This window comes from Mesoplodon mirus (assembly GCF_964341445.2).
Source record: "Mesoplodon mirus genome assembly, chromosome: 3".
Lineage (NCBI taxonomy): Eukaryota > Metazoa > Chordata > Mammalia > Artiodactyla > Ziphiidae > Mesoplodon > Mesoplodon mirus.
In genome coordinates, this window is record NC_138978.1 from 145018903 (window position 1) to 145039732 (window position 20830).

General features: G+C 43.2%; 1 protein-coding gene across 2 annotated transcripts in view; it reads left to right on the top strand.

Annotated features, from left to right (window-relative positions):
• Positions 1–20830, top strand: part of KCNH1 (potassium voltage-gated channel subfamily H member 1) — a gene marked incomplete at its 5' end in the record, with an annotated part of 415199 nt that overhangs the window by 280171 nt on the left and 114198 nt on the right. For both annotated transcript variants that reach the window (XM_082612883.1, XM_082612884.1), the window contains one exon: positions 16322–16521. In XM_082612883.1, coding sequence (XP_082469009.1) covers positions 16322–16521 — 200 coding nt within the window. The remainder of the gene's footprint in view (positions 1–16321; positions 16522–20830) is intronic.

Consider the following 20830-nt stretch of genomic DNA (forward strand, 5'->3'; position numbering starts at 1 on the left):
ACCCCTTAACTCCCATTTATCTTTCAAAACTCTTTTCTGGGCATGCTGCACACCCTGCCCGCTTCCGCCACCCCCAGTCTAGATCTCACCCTGACCACACCGCAGCTCATTTGTTTGTTCATACGGGACCAGGTTTTATCAGACATTGTATCTGAGCGCTAACACCAGGCCTACCAGAAAAGAGATGCTTGGCAAATGTTTGTGGAATAAATGAATGAAGAGATCAAGTTTGTCCATTGGACTGAAGTGATTGTCTGAAAACCCATTCATTTTCAGTTAAGTAGTTGTACTGCTTTTAGTTCCAGAATGGGCACAAGATCTGAAATTTCTAAACAGCAGAATAACCAAATGCCAAATGGGGTTCAGTTTGATCATTCTGACAGCCCAGCCCAGATGTTGTAACCAGAGACCAGGGAGGAGCAGGGCTGTCCCAAGTGGGAGATGGGGGTGGGAGTGGTCCACACTAGTGGTTTGTCTGTGAGAATTTAAAAATATTAAAATACAGTGACTTCCCTGGTGGTCCAGTGGAGCACTGGGGGCCGGGGTTCGATCCCTGGTTGGGGAACTAGATCCCGCATGTATGCTGCAACCAAGAAGTCCGTATGCCACAATCTACTGCAACAAAGATCCCGCATGCTGCAACTAAGACCTGGCGCAGCCAAAATAAATGAATACTTTAAAACAATAAAAAATAAAAATATTAAAATACTAATTGAAAGTTGGAATATTTCTATGATCACCGTGAGCTGGCAGTTCTAAATGTGTCAGTGATAGAACACTCCTCCCCCCTCAGAGACTGCTCATACTTGTCCCTTAGAGTGACCCAATGAGCCACACTGGGGAGCAGCACAAGGTTTTGATCATGTCTCTCAGGGCAGAATACAGACTATTTATCTGCTCTTTCTAAACCCTGGGCCCCTTTGAACTTCCCTTTTCCTCATATTGATGGCAATGTCATAGTGACCCTCCTAGGGCAGCCCTGTCACTTCTTGGGTTCTTTGCGTCCCTCCTTTCAGATTCAGGGGGGGCATCCAGAGGGTCAGTTGGCTCAGAAGAGCCCCTCCAAGGAGAGTTGGAATCTAAGTTTTAGAAGAGAAGTGGAGGGCCGTCACAGAGCCAGGACCTCTGCTCTCTGTGTATGCCTGCGGGGGAGAGATGTCTAAGGGAGGGGAGGAGGGTCTACTGCTGATCTTCCAATTAACCTGCACATGTAGACCTTACTCAGTATGTTTCTGAAACTCCTTGCCTTGTGCTGAATTAAGTTGGAAAATATTTCAAAAGTTACAGAAGCTATGGCAATTTGAAAACTTTTACTAGCCAACATTTTATATCAGAATTAGCAAATGGCAAGTTAATTCTGTAACAGATATTGATACCCTGTCTTGGCAAACCAAATTACCAGTGGATCACTCATAAACATGGAAACGGTTAGTGTCTTCCTTGGCCTTACGCCAGTCGATGGGTGGGCTGCTCTGATCCCTCCCTTGAAACCCATGAGCGGAGAAGCATCTGCATCCTGGGATCCTGTTTCAGTTGGTCATGTCTGTGCTGAGCTCAGGGTGGGAGATAGCAAGTATAGATAAGGAGTTCCATTGCCTTCGGGATAAAAACTTGAGGACACCCTTCGTGATGTGGGTCTTGTCATACCCCAAGCTCTTCCGTTAGGATTGCCCCACCACTACCCTTGAATTCTAGACACCAGCCATGCTGAGAGACTTGCAGTTACTCAGACAAGATTTGTTCTCTCAAATCAAGGAATAGTATGCATTGGACATACTATTCCCTTTGCCTGGAATTTTCCATGTATCCCCACTCCCTCATTTATCAGAATAATTCAAGATGGAGTTCTGGCATCTTCTCATGCAGAAGGCCTTTCTTTGCTCAGTTCCCCAAATGGGGTCAGCTAGATGCAGACTCTGGTTTCATGTATTATATTTATGTTGCAGCTAAATAACCTCGCCTGTTCTCTAGCCCATGTTGCCCTGTCCCTGCTTTCAGCTCCTTTGCAGACGTTAATTCTGTCATCTGGAACACCTTCCCACGTGCTTCCTTCTAACCTTGGCCTTGCCCCTCCAGCAGAATTCTCTGAGGGATATTTCTTCTACTTTCTCAAGGCTGATTGTGTTTTTCTAAGCACTGTTCTTACATCCTCTGATAGCTTCTGCCAAGTCAACTGTTCAGTGGTGATGCCGTGGTGAAACTGAATCAGAAGTCTAGAGGAATTCACCACTTGGGGCTTTGCTATTAACATCACTATCAACAGAACAGTAGAATTCAATAATTTCTGATAGCTGTTTTGGGGACAAATTTATCAAGGTATGGAAATACATTATTAAATAAGCTAAATACAAGTTGAACTTTTTTTTTGTTTGTTTGTTTTTTTAAGCGGGCCTCTCACTGCTGTGGCCTCTCCCGTTGTGGAGTACAGGCTCCGGACATGCAGGCTCAGCAGCCATGGCTCACGGGCCTAGCCGCTCCGCAGCATGTGGGATCCTCCTGGACCGGGGCACGAACACGTGTCCCCTGCATCGGCAGGCGGACTCTCAACCACTGCACCACCAGGGAAGCCCTGAATGTTGTTTTTTTTCCTCCCTAAACTCAACACATCCACCACTGCTAAGCTTACTTTTTATTTTCCTCCCTACCCTCAGGGTAAACTTGACTGTCTTGCAGCCCCAGTGATTCAGGGCAGAAAGCCCAGGACCCTTGGCCTGTCCTAAGTGTCACAGCAGACACTAAAGCTTGGCTGTTCCAAGCCCTGGTGAAGGCTCTGTTTTCTCCCCCTAACACTTGATGAGTATCCTTAGCCATCTTTCTTCATGAAACATAATGAACTTGCTAATTTCAAGGCCTAAAAGTACCTTTTTCTCTATATATTATTTCTTAAACTTTCCTCTTTAAAGTGAGAAAAGAGAAAAAAATAAAGACTGTGATATTTTCCTAGTCTCTGTAAAATCTCAAGCTAACCTATGATTATTTCTCCTCAACTAAGAAAAAAGTTCATTTATCAACTTAGTACTAATTTCTTCAATTAACTACTCCCCCTGTTTTATTCTTTTAATCATCAGTACCCAATTAGCACTAAGTACTTCTTGGCTAAGCCTGTGTTTTATAATCTGTTTCAGAAAGACATCACACTCTTTTCCTTAAACATTTTTAAAACAGTTGAACATAACCAGACTTTCTCAAAACAAGGCATCTAGTGGTTACTCACAGACAAATTTAGAGGTTCACAGATGGGGATGAGATAATGGTGCCTATAAGAATCATGAGATGTTTTAAAACCTCTACTTGCTCACCTCTTCTTACCCTACTTTACCCCTGAGTATAACTAAATTTTAGGAAACTATAATTTTTAAAGGGCTTTTTTTGGTGATTCTAATATGGCCCCTGGTTGAGAATCATGCTCATGGTGGTTCCGGGTGGGTAGGACCCATCTGAGTATTGTTGATTTCACATATTAGTTACACTGGGGAGCACAGTGGGGAAGTCAGATGTGATAGATCTGGGATGCTTCTGGAAGACTTACATTTTGAGTTGGATCTTGAATGATAATAACATAGCAATAACTGACTTGTACTGGGCATGTACTGCGTGGAGCACTTCACGTACATCATCACATTTAATCCTTACCAAAACCCTACTGTAAGGCAGATGGTGTTATCCCCTTTTTACAGATGAGGAAGACATATCAGAGAGATCAAGTGCTTTGCCCAAAATTACACATCAAGTAAGTAGCAGAGCTGGCATTTAACCCTCAGTCATGTGACTCTAAAGCTCTACTGCTATGATGTGTCAGACTTAGTGGGAAGGATGTAACAGAGACTCAAGGTGTGTGTATTGGCAAGAGAATTATTTCATACCTGATCAAAATCTTTGTGGAACACAGATATCTGGGCTTATAAGAAGTCCTCAGAGTCAATTATGGACATCATCATTAGACTGAAAATTGTCTTTATGTCTCTAAGAAGATGAGAAAGGCCAAGTTTTTATCATCAGGAGTAGGCCTAGTGTGTTATCATCCACTTCAAGTTTTCTTTCTAATTCCATAATCAGAATTCATAATCATGGTCATTTTTTGGAGATCAGAGGGACTTTAGATCCCATGCATCCTGTTTCTTGTTTGACTCCCTCATTTGGCAGATTTATTTATTCAAGGAAAGGCAGCAGAGTGTAGAGCAATGGTTTTCAACTAGAGGTGAATTTGCCCACCAAGGGACATATGGAGACATTTTTCATTGCCACAACTGGGAGGTGCTACTGGCATCAGTGAGTAGAGGCCAGAGATTCTGCTAAATATCCTGTAACACAAAAGACAGCTTCACACAGCAAAGAATTAGCTGGCCCAACATAGCAATAGGGCTGGGGCTGAAAAACTCTGGTGTAAAGATTCAGGGCATGGACTTTGTATTTAGACTGCATGGGTTTGAATTCAGCTTCATACTTGCTAGCTGTGTGACCTTGACTAAGTTACTTAACCTCTCTGTGGCCCATCTGTAATTAAGGCTGATGCAGTCCTATCTCATAGGACTGTTAAGAGATTTAAATATTCAATATCAATGAAGCATTGGAACAGTATGTGGCACAGCAGACATGTGTTTAGAGAGGCATCTGGTACAGTGGTGGAGTCAGTTCCCGAACCAGCCTGCCTGGGTGTGGATCCTCCATCTGTCTCTTACCAGCTTTGCGACTTTGGACAAGTCACTGAAACATTCTTGACTCAGGTTCCTTATGAGTAAAATGAAGATAATAATAGTATCTATCATTAAGATAAGTCATCTATGCAAAGTGATTAGAACAATAACTCTTACATCATAAAAACCATATAAGTACCAGCTGTCATTATCACTGTTACTATTATTCACTTATTCATTCATTCAACAAGTATCTGGGCCTCCTCTGTCCAAAGGGGTGGAGTCACTTGCTTTACAGCTAGTATTAGACAACAGAGTCGGGATTAGGACCACTGACTCAGGAAAGGACAGCTCTGTCCAGTATGATCGTTTACGACTCTCTGCTTCTTGGCAGTAGAAAGCTGAGGGATCTATCATTCTGGGTAATTATTACTTTGGAGGCAATGTGGAGAGAAGTACCAGGACCTACCATATCACTTAGCAACTAAATACCTCCAGTTCTGCTTTTGAAAACCTAGGAGACGGATGGTGGTTCAGGGAGGAAAACCAGCAGATGCTGGAGGTATTGAGATCAGAGTAGTCAACAATGAAAAAGTGATTTTAATTTCTTTTATTATTATGGAAGGAGGTATTTCTTTAAAAGGCCCTGTCTGTGGTCATTGTGCTGGTGCAGTTTAGCTCACCATGGTGATAGTAGTACCTTCTGAAAAGTTTTTTTTTTTTCATTTTGAGATGTAAAAGATAAGTTTGATATATGTATACATATAGCTGATTCACTTTGTTGTACAACAGAAACTAACACAATATTGTAAAGCAATTATACACCGATAAGATATAAAAAACAATAAAGGCCATTGAAATGACATCAGCATTTAAAAAAAAAAGTTTGAGCTTTGTGTGAGCTTATAACTTTAGTAGACATAACTTTAACTGGGGTCATTTTCCAATGGTAGTTAACATGCTTGCTTAAATGGCTTTAAAAACGATGTCATTTTAGATGGCTTTGTTAATTAGATTCTTTTTGATGACTCATGTTGGAGAAATAGGGCTCTCATTGTGAAGTAAAGCAAGACCTGGGTTTGCAAATCTGCAAGCCAGCCTACCGTTAGCCAGGTATGACTGTGCCTAAGTGGTCGTCTCTTTGCGATCAAGAACTCAGCAGGCACAAAATACGTGAAAGTAGCAAATTATTTGGAGACCTTTCCAACCTGCATCTGACCTTCTTGATTCATGTGCAGAAGTAATTCTCTGTGGAAATTGCTGGGCCTTTATCTGTGTTGCTATTAAAACACTGGTTGAAATGAGGGGGCACAGGCTGCATTGTTAATGGGTTACCGTGGGGTGGGAGCAGTTGTTTTATTCGACAGATGAGAAATAGCTGAAAATAACCTTCTGTCTCCCCTGTAAGAATTTTGCTTGTTAAGTGACAGTCACCAGCACGGCAGAGTTTTAACATGGTATAGGAATTTGTGCTATTCTTAGCAAGATATTAAATGAGAGCTTGCAGGTTTTTCTTGTTATAAAATAGGGAATGTAGGAGTGTTTTATATTCTCTGATTTGGGGGGGCACTTTCTGTGCCCAGGGCAATAGCTGTCCAACTTGAGGAGGAGTGAGGGCATAGTTCTAGCAGGAAATTCAGAGCTGGGTGTAGTCTTTCCATCAGTGTCCCATGCATCAAGGTATTACTGACCTGTAGGATTGCTCTTTGATTCTCTCCTGGCTTTATTTCCATTGTTCTGTCCGGTAGAGTAAGGTTAGCTTTCTTCATAGCTCCTTTGTGCTTCCTCAGTTTGGCCCACTATCTTTTTTTTTTGCCTCTGACCATCCTCCTCCCTTCGGGTAGGACTTAACACTTATAGGGAAATTCTGAGGATGAGTATGATTTAAAGCAGTGCTTCTCAAACTTCAAGGTACATCAACATCACCTGAAGAGTTTGAAAAAATACAAATGCCTGGGCATCATTCCCAGAGATTCTGATCCAGTAGGTCTGGAGTGGGCCTGAGAATTTGCATTTCTACAAAATGCCCATGTCCAAGACCAAACTGAGATGGTCTTGTGGGATATTATGATTTATAATAAGAAATATAAATAAATTTAGCCTTTGTCCCTATTTCTGGCACAGCTAAAACCCTTGGAATTTCCTGTGATGAAACCAGTAAAGGTGTCTCTTGTTGTGTTAATGGGTGACTTGTGGATCCCATTAAAGGATGGGGCCTGGTTGCCAGTGGAGCCAACCATGTGATTAGAGGCTTAGAACTTTTAGTCCCACCCCTGACCTCCTGGGAGGGGAGAAGTTCTGAAGATTGAGTGCAGTCACCAATGATTTAATCAATCATGCCTATGTAATGAAGCCTCCATAAAAACTCAAAAGGATGGGTTTTGAGAGCTTTCAGGTTGGTGAACCAGAATGTTTCCACATGTCACCATGCTAGACCCCAAACTCCAGAGGGGCAGAAGTCCCTTTGTTTGGAGCCTCACCCTATGTGTCTCTTCATCTGGCTGTTAATTCTTGTCCCTTAATATCTTTTGTGATAAACCAGTAATCTAGTGAGTAAAAGGGTTTCCTAAGTTCTCTGAGCCACTCTAGCAAATTAATCAAACCCAAAGAGGGGGTTGTGGGAAGCTCTGATCTATAGCCAGACAATCAGAAGCACAGGTGACAACCTAGACTTGCAGTTAGCATCTGAAGTGGAGGGCTGTCTTGGGACTGAGCCCTCAGCTTGTTGGAATCTGATGCTCTCAGAACTGAGCCGAACTGTAAGACACCCAGCAGGTGTTGGAGAATTGGTGATACTGTGTGGGAAAAGCCCACCCACATTGTATTTGGATCTAGAACTCTTCTTACCTTGTGTAATTGAACCTGGGCAAACTCACCTCTTTGGAACAGTCTCTTCAATTGTTAGTCAATTGCATTTACTGAGCACCTGCAAAGGAATGCAAAGGAATATGCCCCTGAAATGACTCCACCAAAGTTCCTGCACTCTGCAAAGTCTTCTGTTTAAGGAAAAGCACAAGCTATATATTTCAGGAAGAGGTACCCACTCAAAGCCAAGGACTGAGGAGACTAGAGTCCAGGGGTGATTGATGGAGGGATGTTAACATTTGGTGCTTCAAGAAAGAAAACTAAGATTTATTTCGGATCTATCCCATGCCGGCGTTGTGGTTGACATTTGTCATGTTAATTCATTGAATCTTCACAGAAACCCTGAGAGGTGGAGATTACCCTCTCCCTTTCATAAATAAGGAAACTGAGGCTCTTAAGACTTGAATTAGTGGCTGGGCCAATAATTCAAACCCAGGGTTCCTTCTCTTCGGAGCCCAAGCTATTTTCATTGTACCATGTTGCTTCCCAGCATAGCACATGACTCACCTGAGTACTGGGTTAACGTTTGTTGAATTAAAATATCTGATGATTAACTTAGTGAGGGAACGTTTCCAGGAAATAACTTAGAAACAGTTCTTAACCATCCTGCAATCAATTCTTGTTATTACTTATTGAGCATTTATTATATACCAGGTACTGTGATAAGCATTTTATGTACCTTATACCACTTATTTAAAAATAAACTAAAAGGTAATTATTAACTCCATTATATATGATGAAAGTTAGAGAGGGTGAATGATCATCCTGAGGTTGGGAGTGGAACCAGGCTTCCAAATTGCAGCTTTTAGTCTCCAAAGCAGGACTTTTTGAGTTCTCGTACGCTGGCTTGTTCTGCTAGCATGGCAATGAGCTTACTTCTTTTCCTTCCCGTTGTTACTCTCCATTTCTTCCCAGACAATGAGATTCATTAGCTATGGATTTCAAGCCATAGGAAATAAGATTGTAAAAGCTAGTCACCAGTTACCATGCCAATATAAACATCCTCACACCCACTCCATCATTATCACATTAGAATAAGCAAAAGCAATAACAGCAGCAAAGACCAAAAATCCATTAACAGAAATAGATGTGTTGCTGTCATGTGGGCCAGATGACATGGAATAAGGACTAGATCTAGTTCCCAGGCCTTACTCCCTTCCCCCTCCCTGCTTATATTTATTCTTCAGTCCTTCCTCATGCACAAATGGCTTCATTCAAAATCACTAAGTAGTCAGTATTTCAGCTGGTATGTCAAACTTCTTAGCATTTATGGATTTTAGAGATTCCTTTGAAGGCCTCTTTTTGTACATGATGAGCTGGTTTCAGACATCTCTCTTCTGGACCCCAATATTTTCCTGTAATGATAAATTTTGAGTCCACCTATGCAATTGAAAGGCAAGAGTCCCATTCAGGCTAGTGTTCCAGGTTACTGTCTTGAGGAAATGCAGTACACCTGCTCTGTACTCCAGGCACTTTCACACAGTATCCCATTTCCCCAGCAACCCAGGGAGGTGAGCAGGTGTTTCTCCTTTTGTCAGACTAACAGAAATGGAGGAAAAAAGAAGTAATTTGCCTCTGGCCACACAGCTCTAAGTGACTGAGCTGGAATTTGAACCCAGGAAGGTATAACTCTGTAGCCCGCATCTTTATTTCCTTATCAGATAATATTATGGGTGCACAAGTCACTGTGTTCACCGATCAGGATTTGCTGGGCTACACCTAACGTAGGAAGCAGAAGATTCAACTGAGCTCCTTCTCTGCCTTTTTAGGCTCTACTTGCTGTATCTCATGAATGTCTCGGAAGTGAGAGGGTGTCTCTGGATTGCTTTGAGCTCTCAATGCCAGTGTTGGGTGTGTTAATAACCTTCCCCCCCAAACCCACCAGTGTAGCTACCTGACTTAATGAGCATTTCGTTCTCATCAGATGGCTGCCAAATGGGGAATTAGGATCAGTAGACTTGTGATTTTGTTTTAAGGGAAATTCATATAACGTCTTTTTTTTTTCTTCAAAAGAAAAAAAAAAAGGAAGAAATTAAGCATCATTAAAATAAGCAGCAGTGGGCTTCCCTGGTGGCACAGTGGTTGGGAGTCCGCCTGCCGATGCAGGGGACACGGGTTCGTGCCCTGGTCCGGGAAGATCCCACATGCTGCGGAGCGGCTGGGCCCGTGAGCCATGGCCGCTGGGCCTGTGCGTCCCGAGCCTGTGCTCCGTGGAGGGAGGGGCTGCAGCAGTGAGAGGCCCGCGAACCGCAAAAAAAAAAAAAAAAAGCAGCAGTGAGGCATAATCTTAATGGATATTGACTTGAATTTCAGGCACTATCTGGTTTAAAAACAGGGATTGGAAGGGGCTTCTACTTCCTCAGTTTTGCCTGTGGGTACCTATGAAATCTGGGGTGCAGGGTAACCAGGGAGGGTAGAGTTAAAGAAGCGGCGAGGGGAGAGAGGGAGAGAGGGAGAGAGAATGTTAGAGTCTATATTCAGAAAATGGGCTTTTTATAGATAAGCAACTCTTTTTTTTTTTTTTTTGGCCGGCCATGCGGCATGCGGGATCTTAGTTCCCTGACCAGGGATCAAACCCACGTCCCCTGCAGTGGAAGCACGATGTCTTAACCACTGGACTGCCAGGGAGGTCCCTATAAGCAACTCTTTTGATCTATCCCTGCTCTTAAAAAATAATCAGTGAATAATCTAACCAGCTTACCTAAAAAAGAAATCAAAACCAATGTTTATGTCCATAGAGTTTGACAACATATGGTAAATTAAAACATGAACTGCAATAAAAGATAGAAAGTCTTAGTAGCATGCTTCTCAAAGTTCTCAGTTGTAGCAGTATCACCTGGGAACTTGTTAGAAATAAAAATTCTCTAGGGCCCACTCAAGACCTACTGAATCAGAAACTAGTGGTAAGGCCCCCAAACAGTTTTAAAAGCCCTGATGAACTTTTGCTGGGAATTAAGAGTACAGAAACAAACAAAGGTTTGAAGGTAGAGTCTTCTTTAAATTCCAGTTTATTATCTGGAATTCTGCACTGAACGAAGTCAGTTTGGATAGACCCATAAACTATCAACAGAGGGCAATGATTTTTAAATGATTACGAAAAGGAAAATGATTCATATTCTTTCTTTATCTCTAAGCTTTGATACAACTGCAGAAGTGGCAACTTACTTATTTTTCTTCTTGAGTTTAGGAGTCCATTATCCTGTGCAAGTTGTTTATTAGAAGGTGGGGTGCATTTTCTAACAGAAATAACTTTATGAATAATGACCAACTTCCTAGAGAAGCCCACGAGTCTGTTTAACCCACCAATTATTAAAAGTATGGTGGTGAGGATCTAACAGCTCTGCAGAAGCTGGTCACCTGGGATTCCAGAGATGCCTTCTAACCAAAGGACAGACTCACTCCTTGACCGTCTCCTTTCTGTCCCACCAAAGATCCTAGGGGTTGCGATGCCTACTTCCTTTGCCGTTGCTCTTAATGTGTTGCTTTTGACTAGCGCTTCCTTCTATCTAGGGTTCATAGAATAGAACAGTCTCTCAATTTCCCTTCTCTCTTGCCTTTGAGAAACTGTGAATTTTATCCCAAATGCTGAAAGACAGCTGACTAGAAATAAAAAGTATCCTTATTAATGCTTATCCTTCCCTCCCTTCCCTCACTCCATCCCATGATTACTATCACCACCCTAATCATGTACTCTTTCTCACCTCTCCTCTCCTCTCCTCTCTTCTCTTTTCCTTTTCTTGTCACTTTGATCTGCTGAAGGAAAGTTAAGAAAAGAAGAAAGGGAGAAAAGAATAAGAAATAAACCCAGAAAGATGTTCTTGAAATGAAGGGCATAAATTCTTGGGTCGAAAGGGCTTATTGAAAGCCTAGCACAATGGATGAAAACTGAACCACAGCAAAAGGTACATCCTTATGAATTTGCAGAACATTGTGAAAAAAAGAGCTTCTAGAGGTTCACTGTGAAAGATGAAGGATTTGAATGCTTTTGACTTCTCAACAGCAAGACAATGGGCAATGCTTCCAAAATTCTGCGAGAAATGATTTCTAATCTAGAATTCTACATCCAGACAAGCTATTAACTGAGTACAAGTCAACATGTTAGGTCTCAAAGGTTTTGCTCCCTTATAGCCTTTCTCAGAAAGCTATTAGAGTTTGTCTTCAACCAACAAAGACAAGTAAACCAAGACATCAGAAGACACGGGGTGCAGAAATTGGGGGCTCTAACTGGATTAAGTGGAGTGACTTCCCAGGATACTGGTGTGGAGACAGCCACACAGCTGGCAGTGGATCAGTTCAGAAGCCTCCAGGAGGGACTTCTTTATGGAAATGGAGTGGATAGACCAACTAATGTGTTTTAATATATTAAGAAGAAACTTATTTATCTGTGGGAGAGTTTGGAGTCAAATTAGTGACAGGTAAGCTAAGCAAATGAAAAGACAAAGTCTATTATTAGAAAACATTGCAGGAAATGAAAAGTAACCACAGTCATCACATGAAGAATAATTACATGACTTAGCTGTGTCTAGCATTCATCTAGTTATAATAATATAAGCACAGATAATTGGCTCACCAAAATGGTGATATAAATATCCTGGGAGGATGGGGCAATGGGAAAAGGAGTGGGGTTTGAATATGAGATTGGAAGTAAGGGATGGGGTAGTAGGAGGAAGCTAAATTCTCAGAGGTGGGTGGATGATGCCTGAAACTGAAGCATCAGGACACAGTGATTTGAGCATGATGTTCAGATGTGGAGATCAATAGCAGAGCAATCAGCTAATTGAAAGTGGCTGCTTCTGCAGAACAGGAAATTGAAAAGGAAGCAGGCTGAGAGGACTAAGCATTTTAAAAAATGTCTTGGCCATTTAAATGATGTGTATGTATAATGTGTACAAAAAGAAACACAAAATTTTCTAAAGAGAAATGAAAATTTTGCTGTCCTTCCCCCCAAATTCCATACAGCAATTTCTAATTAAGGGTCAGAGAATACTGTCTTATTTTTCTCTGGGTAGGACCCAGAGCTCTTGGTGTGATACAATATTAATATTGTAATACAATAATATTACTGGGCTGGAGGAGCAGCTTCGATCCCGTCTTGTGTGAGGTTATTTATGAGCTTAGGAGAGCTGTGTCTGCGTTATTCAGGCTTGACCACTTCTGCTTTTCATCTGGCTCCTTTTGTTCGGATTGGCACCACTCCTGGCACCTTTCCAGAGCTGGCAGTCCTCTTTCCCATCCTTGTTTGCAATTCTTGTTGGGTGGATTCGTGTCCTCAGTTTTCCAGGCAGCTGTGTCCAGTGCTACTGGGCAGATTTAACCAAAGATTTCCTTCCCTTCCTTCTAGATCTATGCCTTTATTATTTTTCCCTCCCTTAGTCTGTCAGCCAAGCCTGAGTAAGATTGTTTGAAAGAAATGATTGGGGTGTATCCATACAGTGGGTTATATTCATCAGTAAGAAGGAATGAACTATGGATACGTGCAACAGCATGAATGGATCTTGGACATTCTGCTAAGTGGAAAAAGCCAGTTCTCAAAAGGTCACATACTGTATGATCCTATTTATATAATGTTCTTGAAATGACATAATTATAAAAAAAGGAGAAGAGATTAGTGGTTGCTGGGGGGAGTGATTATAAAGGGGTAGTATAAGGGGATGGCTGTGGTGATGGAACAGTTCTGTATTTTGAATGTGGTACTCAGTACATGAATCTACGCATGTGACACTGTGACACAGAATTATACATACACTTTACGGCAATGTGAATCTTCTGGTTTTTATATTATGCTCTAGTTATGTAAGCTGTAACCAGTGAGGAAACTGGCTAAAGTGTACACACATGGAATCTCTCTGTACTATCTTTACAGTTTTCTGTGAATTTATAATTATTTTAAAATAAAACATTTTTTAAAAGAAACAAACTATTGCTATATGCAACAACATGGATAAATCTCAAAATAATTATGCTGAATGAATAAGCCAGTCAGAAAAGAAAGCAAAAAAATACAGATAATTAGACTACATCAAATCTAAAAACTTTAATGCTGCAAACCATACCATCAAGGAAGTGAAAAGACAACCGACATGATGTGAGAAAATATCTGCCAATCATGTATCTGATAAAGGATTTATATCCAGAATATATAAAGAACTCTTATAACTCAATAATAAAAAGACAAACCCAACTGAAAAATGAGCACAGGATTTGAGTGGACATTCTCCAAGAAGACATGCCAATGGTTATTAAGCACATGAAAAGATGTTTAACATCATCAGTCATGTGAGAAATGCAAAGCAAAGCTACAGAGAGATAGCAGTTCACACTCACTAGGATGGCAATAATCAAAAAGACAGATAATAACAAGTGTTGATAAGGATATGGAGGCATTTGGGACCCTCATACACCACTGGTGGGAATGTAAAATAGTGCAGCTACTTTGGAAAATACTATGGCAGTTCTTCAAAATGTTAAACATAGTTACCATATAACACAGTAATTTTACTCCAAGAGAACTGGAAACATGTTCATACAAAAACTTGCACAGCAGTGTTCATAGCAGCATTATTCATCAGTTGAAAGGCCCCAGTGCCCATGAACTGATGAATGAATAAATGAAATATGGAGTGTCCATACTATCCATAATATTGTCAACGATAAAAAGGAATAAAGTACTGATGCATGCTACAACATGGATGAACCTTGAAAACATTATGCTAAATGAAAGAAGCTAGTCACAGGAAGCCACATATATTATTTAATTTATAAGAAATATTCAGAATAAGGAAGTCAAAAGGGACAGAAAGTGGATTTGCAGTTGCCTAGGATTAGGGGATTAGGGAGGAAATGGGGAATGACTGATAAATGGGTATAGGAATTTCTTTTGGGGGGGCATGAAAATATTCTAAACTTAGATTGTGCTAATGGTTGCACAACTCTATAAATGTACTAAAGCCATTGAACTGTACGTTTTAAATGAATGTGTTTTATGATGTTTAAAAAGAATATATACTGTATGATTACATTTATATAAAATTCTTGAAAATGCAAGCTAATCTATGGTGACAGAAAACATCAGTTGCTTGGAGATGGGAGGCGGAGGGGGAGGGATTATAAATGCACATGACAAAACTTTTAGCGGTGATGGATATGCTACTATCTGGATTGTGGTGATTGTTTTATGGGTGTATACATATGTCAAAGCTTATCAAATTGTATACGTCAACATGTACAGTTCATTGTATGTCAATAGTAACTCATTTTTAAAGTAAGGCATAGCAAAAACATGTGAAATTCACTAATATGACAAATATTTATTGGGTACTGGTATAGCATTAGCTCCCCCGGCTGCAATGGCAAGGAAAAGCTGAGTCCAGCCTTCAAGCCTACTGTAAGGGCACAGGCAAAGAAAGAAGAATATGATTGCAAAATGGTGTCTATAACACGAGCTCAGTGGAAATACAGATAGTCCCTGACTTAGGATTTTTCGACTTTATAATGGTGTGAAACCGATATGCCTTCAGTAGAGACTGTACTTCCAATTTTGAATTCTGATCTTTTCCTGGGTTAGTGATATGCAGTATGATATGCTCTTGTGATGCTGGGCAGCGGCAGTGAGCTGCAGCACCTAGTCAGCCACGCGATCACAAGGATCAACCATTCTGTTTTTCACTTTTAATATAGGATTCAATAAATTACATGAGATATTTAACACTTTATTATAAAATAGGCTTTGCTTTCCACGACTTTGCCCAACTGTAGGCTAATGTATGTGTTCTGAGCGCGTTTAAGGTAACTAGGCTAAGCTGCGATGTCTGGTAGGTTAGGTGTATTAAATGCATTTTCAACTTAACGATATTTCCAATTTATGATGGGTTTATTGGGATGTAACCCTATCGTAAATCGAGGAAGATCTGTATGCCTGGGGAGTTGCAGTCACACTCACGGGGACAGATAGAGGGGAGGAGTGTTGGGGAGGCTTCCTGGAAGAGAGCTTAGCATTCAAGGGCAAATGGGAGTTACATGTAAAATGTGGGGCTTTATATGACATAATGGTCCTTCTTCATGACACTTATGTAGGTGGAGCAACAGTAGCATGTAGTAGGTGCTTGTTACATCTCCAGGGGACCTGATTTTATTCTGTTCATATCAAAGCCATGCTTTTTTCCCCAGGAGCCACATCACAGTAAAGTCGATTGTTGTGTTGACATGCACCTTAACAATAAATACAAAGCAAAGATATAACATCCTTCAATGCTGTTGGCAGACTTGCTATTATTTAATTATTTGTGATTACATTTTTAAAGTCTGTTTGCTATGTTGTTTGCTGTGTGAGAGCCAGGACTGAGTGGCACATTCCCCATCCTGTCTCTGGCAGGTAGTGTAGTTGGCACATAGCAGAGCTTTAAAAAGATGACTTGATGATAGGTTTGGATTTGGGCTGGTTCAGAGCACATAAGAACACATTTGACTGATGGCTTCAGGCATGGCTCAAGCTTTTTGTGATAAAACGTATATAGTGAAGCAGTCCAGCTGTCCTGTCCCCAGCCCCCACTGCTGTCTATCTCCTACTTCTGGCCCCAGTCATGCCAGCTGCCCCACCCTAGCCCTGCCTCCCACAAGTTTGTCCTAGTGGCCTGGTGTTTGGAGACTCTTTCTTTTGGTCCACTCCCAGAGGCTCATGGGGTGAGGTTCTTCTGAGAAGGTCAGAAGCATCTGCCACTGGGTGGGCAGCTCTGACAATTGGCCTGCTCTGAGCAAGCTGGGCGTTCTTGGGCCCTAGTTCACGGATCACTGATATGTATTTTTCCTCCTCCTCTTTCCTCTAGCACTTCTGTATGCCACCATCTTCGGGAATGTGACAACCATTTTCCAGCAGATGTACGCCAACACCAACAGGTATCATGAGATGCTTAACAGTGTCCGGGACTTCCTGAAGCTCTACCAGGTTCCCAAGGGACTGAGCGAGCGCGTCATGGATTACATCGTGTCTACCTGGTCCATGTCCAGAGGCATCGATACAGAGAAGGTAAGGAGGCGACAGGCTCAGGTAAACCACTTGTCTCTCGGCTTTCCCAGGGAGACCTGAGGCTCACCTAGGGCAGTGCTTCTCACACCTTACTGTGCATCTGAATTCTCCTGGGCATAGTTTTGTAATCCCAGGTCCTACCTCCAAAGATTTTGATTGCTTCCAGATCAGCCTTTCTCAAGAACCGGCAATTAAGAGATATTATTTTAGAAATTGGAAAGGCAGGGGTGTCTCCTGGAGAAGAGACGGACTTGCAGTCTAACTGTCTAGGACAGGATTTCCCAGGCTGGTATGCTGATAAGAATCAGGGCCACCCAGGGTGAGATGACCAGTGTTACTGATTTTCCTTTCACCTTGGACTCCAAGATGGCACAGCATTGCTGCTGATCTGCTCTTTTTTTTTTTTTTTTGCGGTATGCGGGCCCCTCACTGTTGTGGCCTCTCCCATTGCGGAGCACAGGCTCCAGATGCACAGGCTCAGCAGCCATGGCTCACGGGCCCAGCTGCTCCACGGCATGTGGGATCTTCCCGGACCGGGGCATGAACCCGTGTCCCCTGCATCGGCAGGCGGACTCTCAACCACTGCACCACCAGGCAAGACCATGATCCGCTGTTTATTCAAATTTGCGCTATTTTGTTCATCATGGATTTTTTGCATGAATTTTGATTTTTCAGAGTATTACCCTAAACTCTGATTTATCTTGATGACTGAGTTTTTAGCATCTCCTTAAATTTTGTGTCCAAGGCTGTTGCCTTACTCTAGTCTTGGCCCTGCTGAGAATCCCATGATATGGTCATTAGAAACAGACTCCCAGCCACAATCCCAGATCTTTGGAATCAGAATTTTGTGGGGAGGAATGGGGTGGAGCGGGGATTGGAAATCTGCATTTTTAACAAGTGTCCTATTTGTTAGACAAGCCTGGGAGAGACCGACCAAGGGCTTGTGCCTTAATAAGCAGTTGACTTAACCAGAGCATCCCTTAGGCTCCTTTTTAGGCATCAGTTTTCCCACCTGTAAAGTGGAAATGGCAGTAAATATCTATCATTCTCCAAGAGTTGCATTATTCTAGATGCATTTCAATAAAGTGAAGAAAATTTGGTGGTACTGGAAAGAATAGAGAAAAGATACAGTGGACTTTCGATCAATCATTTATGAAATCTCCTTTGTAATATTTTCTATGAGCAAAGATGTAATCCTAGGTTAGTTTTTCTCTGCTTCTCAAGTCTTTTTAATGGCACTTCTCTCTTTAATCACCATTCCTTAAGTACTCAGGGAATACCGATACCTTTCATTGTTAGAATGAGGCAAACAGAACGATATCACGATTGCAAAAATACCTTATGACGCCTTCAAAGCCAAATTCAGCTGCCTTGGGGATCAGCTCTCCATGCTCCTGGCCTTTCTCCATTGGAAGAGTCAGCTGAGAGTTGACAGTTTAATTGGGGAAATTTAACTAAATTTAACTGATCCCAACTTAAAAGGAACAATACCTTGATTTTATTGAATATCTGCCATAATAACAACAATAACAAGCTACCCTGTCTTGAAGGTGCATTAAGAGCAGATGTTTGCTGCACAACTGCACGTGCCTGGCCCTGCATTCGTGCTTCACTTAGGCTTCATGACAACCCTGGGAGGCATCCGCTCATTTCTATTGAAGGGATGAGGACACAGCAACCCAATTCATTTTATTAATTGCCCCTGGTCACAGAGGTAAGAATGGCAGAGTCAGGGTTTGAACCCAGTTTTGTCTGACTTCAAAGTTTGTGCTTTTCCTACTATTACTTTTTTTTTTTTTTTTTTTTGCGGTACGCGGGCCTCTCACTGCTGTGGCCTCTCCCGTTGCGGAGCACAGGCTCCGGATGCGCAGGCTCAGCGGCCATGGGTCACGGGCCCAGCCGCTCCACGGCATGTAGGATCTTCCCGGACCGGGGCACGAACCCGTGTCGCCTGCATCGGCAGGCGGACTCTCAACCACTGCGCCACCAGGGAAGCCCTGTTGTTGTTTTTAATTTAAAACACGTACTGGAGGGAAGAAGGACGAGTCCAGGTGAAGTTGCCCTCATTTCTCAGACAGGCAGGTCATCGGTTGGGTGGGACTTCAGCCCTGGCTTTGCTAACCCCTGGCGCCACTGTGCCTGTTGTTTCTGCTCTGCTATCTCAACCAGGCCCCTCTAGCTTCTGTGGGTGCCTGGCAGCTGATGGAGCAGAAAGGAACTTTGATCTCTCAGCCCTGGGGCTCCCTTTCCCAGGGGCCAGGATGCCTTTGTAAATCTGGTTGTTGGGAAAGAAACCCTTTCCTGCCCTCACTGCAGGGCTGGGCTGGGTGGCTGCCCATGGGAGACAGCACCCATCAGCACTGGCCCTCCCTTCCCCTCCCTGCTATCTCCCTGGAGGGCTCTGGGATTTGCCCCACGTCCTGATCCAGGTGGAAGAGGGACTATTGTGACACTCAGTGCAAAGCCCAGCCCGGCCTGGGGTGGCCGCTCTTCCTTGGCAGGCAGCTCCTGGGGAGAAAGCCAGTCCCAAGGTTCTGAGCCCTTCCCTGGTTTCCCTCCCCTCCAATCCAGGTCAGAATGGTCGGTGATGACCAGGCGATGTGTGTGCAATGGAAGGGTGGGAGTGCTGGGCAACTCCCAGTAATTATCTGATGACCTTGAGCACATCATTGGTCCCTCTGAGCCTCAGTTTCCTTGTCTGTGACACATGGAAACTAGATGACTTTTAAGAATAAGGCTGACCTCTAAGGCCCTTTTGGCTCTGACCTCCTGGACTTCAAAGCCTCCCTCAGACTGACCTGCTGCTCTGCTGTGATAACAATGTCAGACATGGCAGCTCCCATGCATTGAGCCCTGTCACATGCCGGGCATCGTACCAGGACTTTCACACAGCAGCTCATGGAATCCTCTGAAGAATTCTATACTCAAGTTAGAAGAAGACGACTTGGGGAAAGAAGCATAGCTTCAAGTCCACACGACTAGTACATGCATGTGGAAGCCAGGACTTGAATCCAGATCTGCTTGATCCTAAAGCCTGTTCTCGCATCCATGCTTCATCCTGCCCCCACCCCTCCTCTCCCCCAGGGAGACTCCATGAACCTCTGTGGTGACATCTCCTTGGGGCCTTCATAGCCTCAGAGATCAGCAAGAGTGGTTTCTCCTCAAACCAAGTAGAAGGGCAGGTGGCCCAGGAAGGCTGCGGGGTCTTGAGCTGACACCACCCCCCACCCTCAGAGAGAGGCGTTCAGGAGCCCCCGCCAGTGTGAAGCCAACAGAAGAATGATGGAGATGCTGATGGAGATGCTGATGGCCGTGAGAGTGTAATTTCTCCACTCCAAGTGCCCTCTCCTCTCCACATGTGCTTTCCCGTGGCTCTGGAACACTGCCCGTGAATAAAGCATTATCTCCACACTCTGCCAGCAAAGCCCAGCCCAAGGGAAAGGAAATACTTAAAGGTGAAATCACCTAGAGAGCAAATCTTTGTTTCAAACCACTGGGCACAGTTTTGACTTGACAAGCAAGTGTTCCCCACTCCCTGGTGTTCAGCTTGGAGAGAAGAGGATCCAAATTAAACCTGCATTTCTACAGGAGTCTTGTTTTACTGAACCTGAAGGAGAAGTACGTAGTGAGCGCTCTGCCTAAGCATTGGCTGTCTGAGTTTTCCTCTGCCTCAGTCAGTCCTCCATCCCCACTCCCAGAGAACATGCTCATTTCCTCGGCATCCTACAGCCCCAGAGCAAGAACGCAGAGGCACACTGAGGACAGGGACCTGCATTTATTGAGTCCCTTACTGGGGCCAGGTGCTGTCCTGAGGATGTGTACTGGTAGATATAATTTCATTGAATCCTCATAAGGCAACATTAGCAGCATGCTTGTTTACAGAAGAAACTGAAGTGTAGAGCAGTTAAGTCACTTGGAGAGGAAGGAACTGGGATTTCAACGGTTTGACCTCCTCTTTCCAGTGCGGAGCGTGGGGGCATGCAGAGGGGTGGGACTGAAGCAGAGCTGTCCTGGGCAAGGTGAGATTTGAGCTGGGTTTTGAAGGAGGCTGAGAGACTTCCAAAGTCGGAGGTGAGCCCAGATGCAGAGGCAAATGGCCTGTGCTGAGGCAAAGAAGCAGGGGTGGGGAAGTAACCAGCACCCCAAGGAAATGTCTTCACTTAACACGTTTGGTTTTATGCCCCCAGCTTTGTTCACAGGCTAGGACAGGAGAAAGGATTATTTTAGGAACACTCCTGACTTCTCTGGAAAAGTACACTTGAAGGTGTCCTCTTGTGTTACTTCGTGCTTGCTACGTAAGGAGCTATGA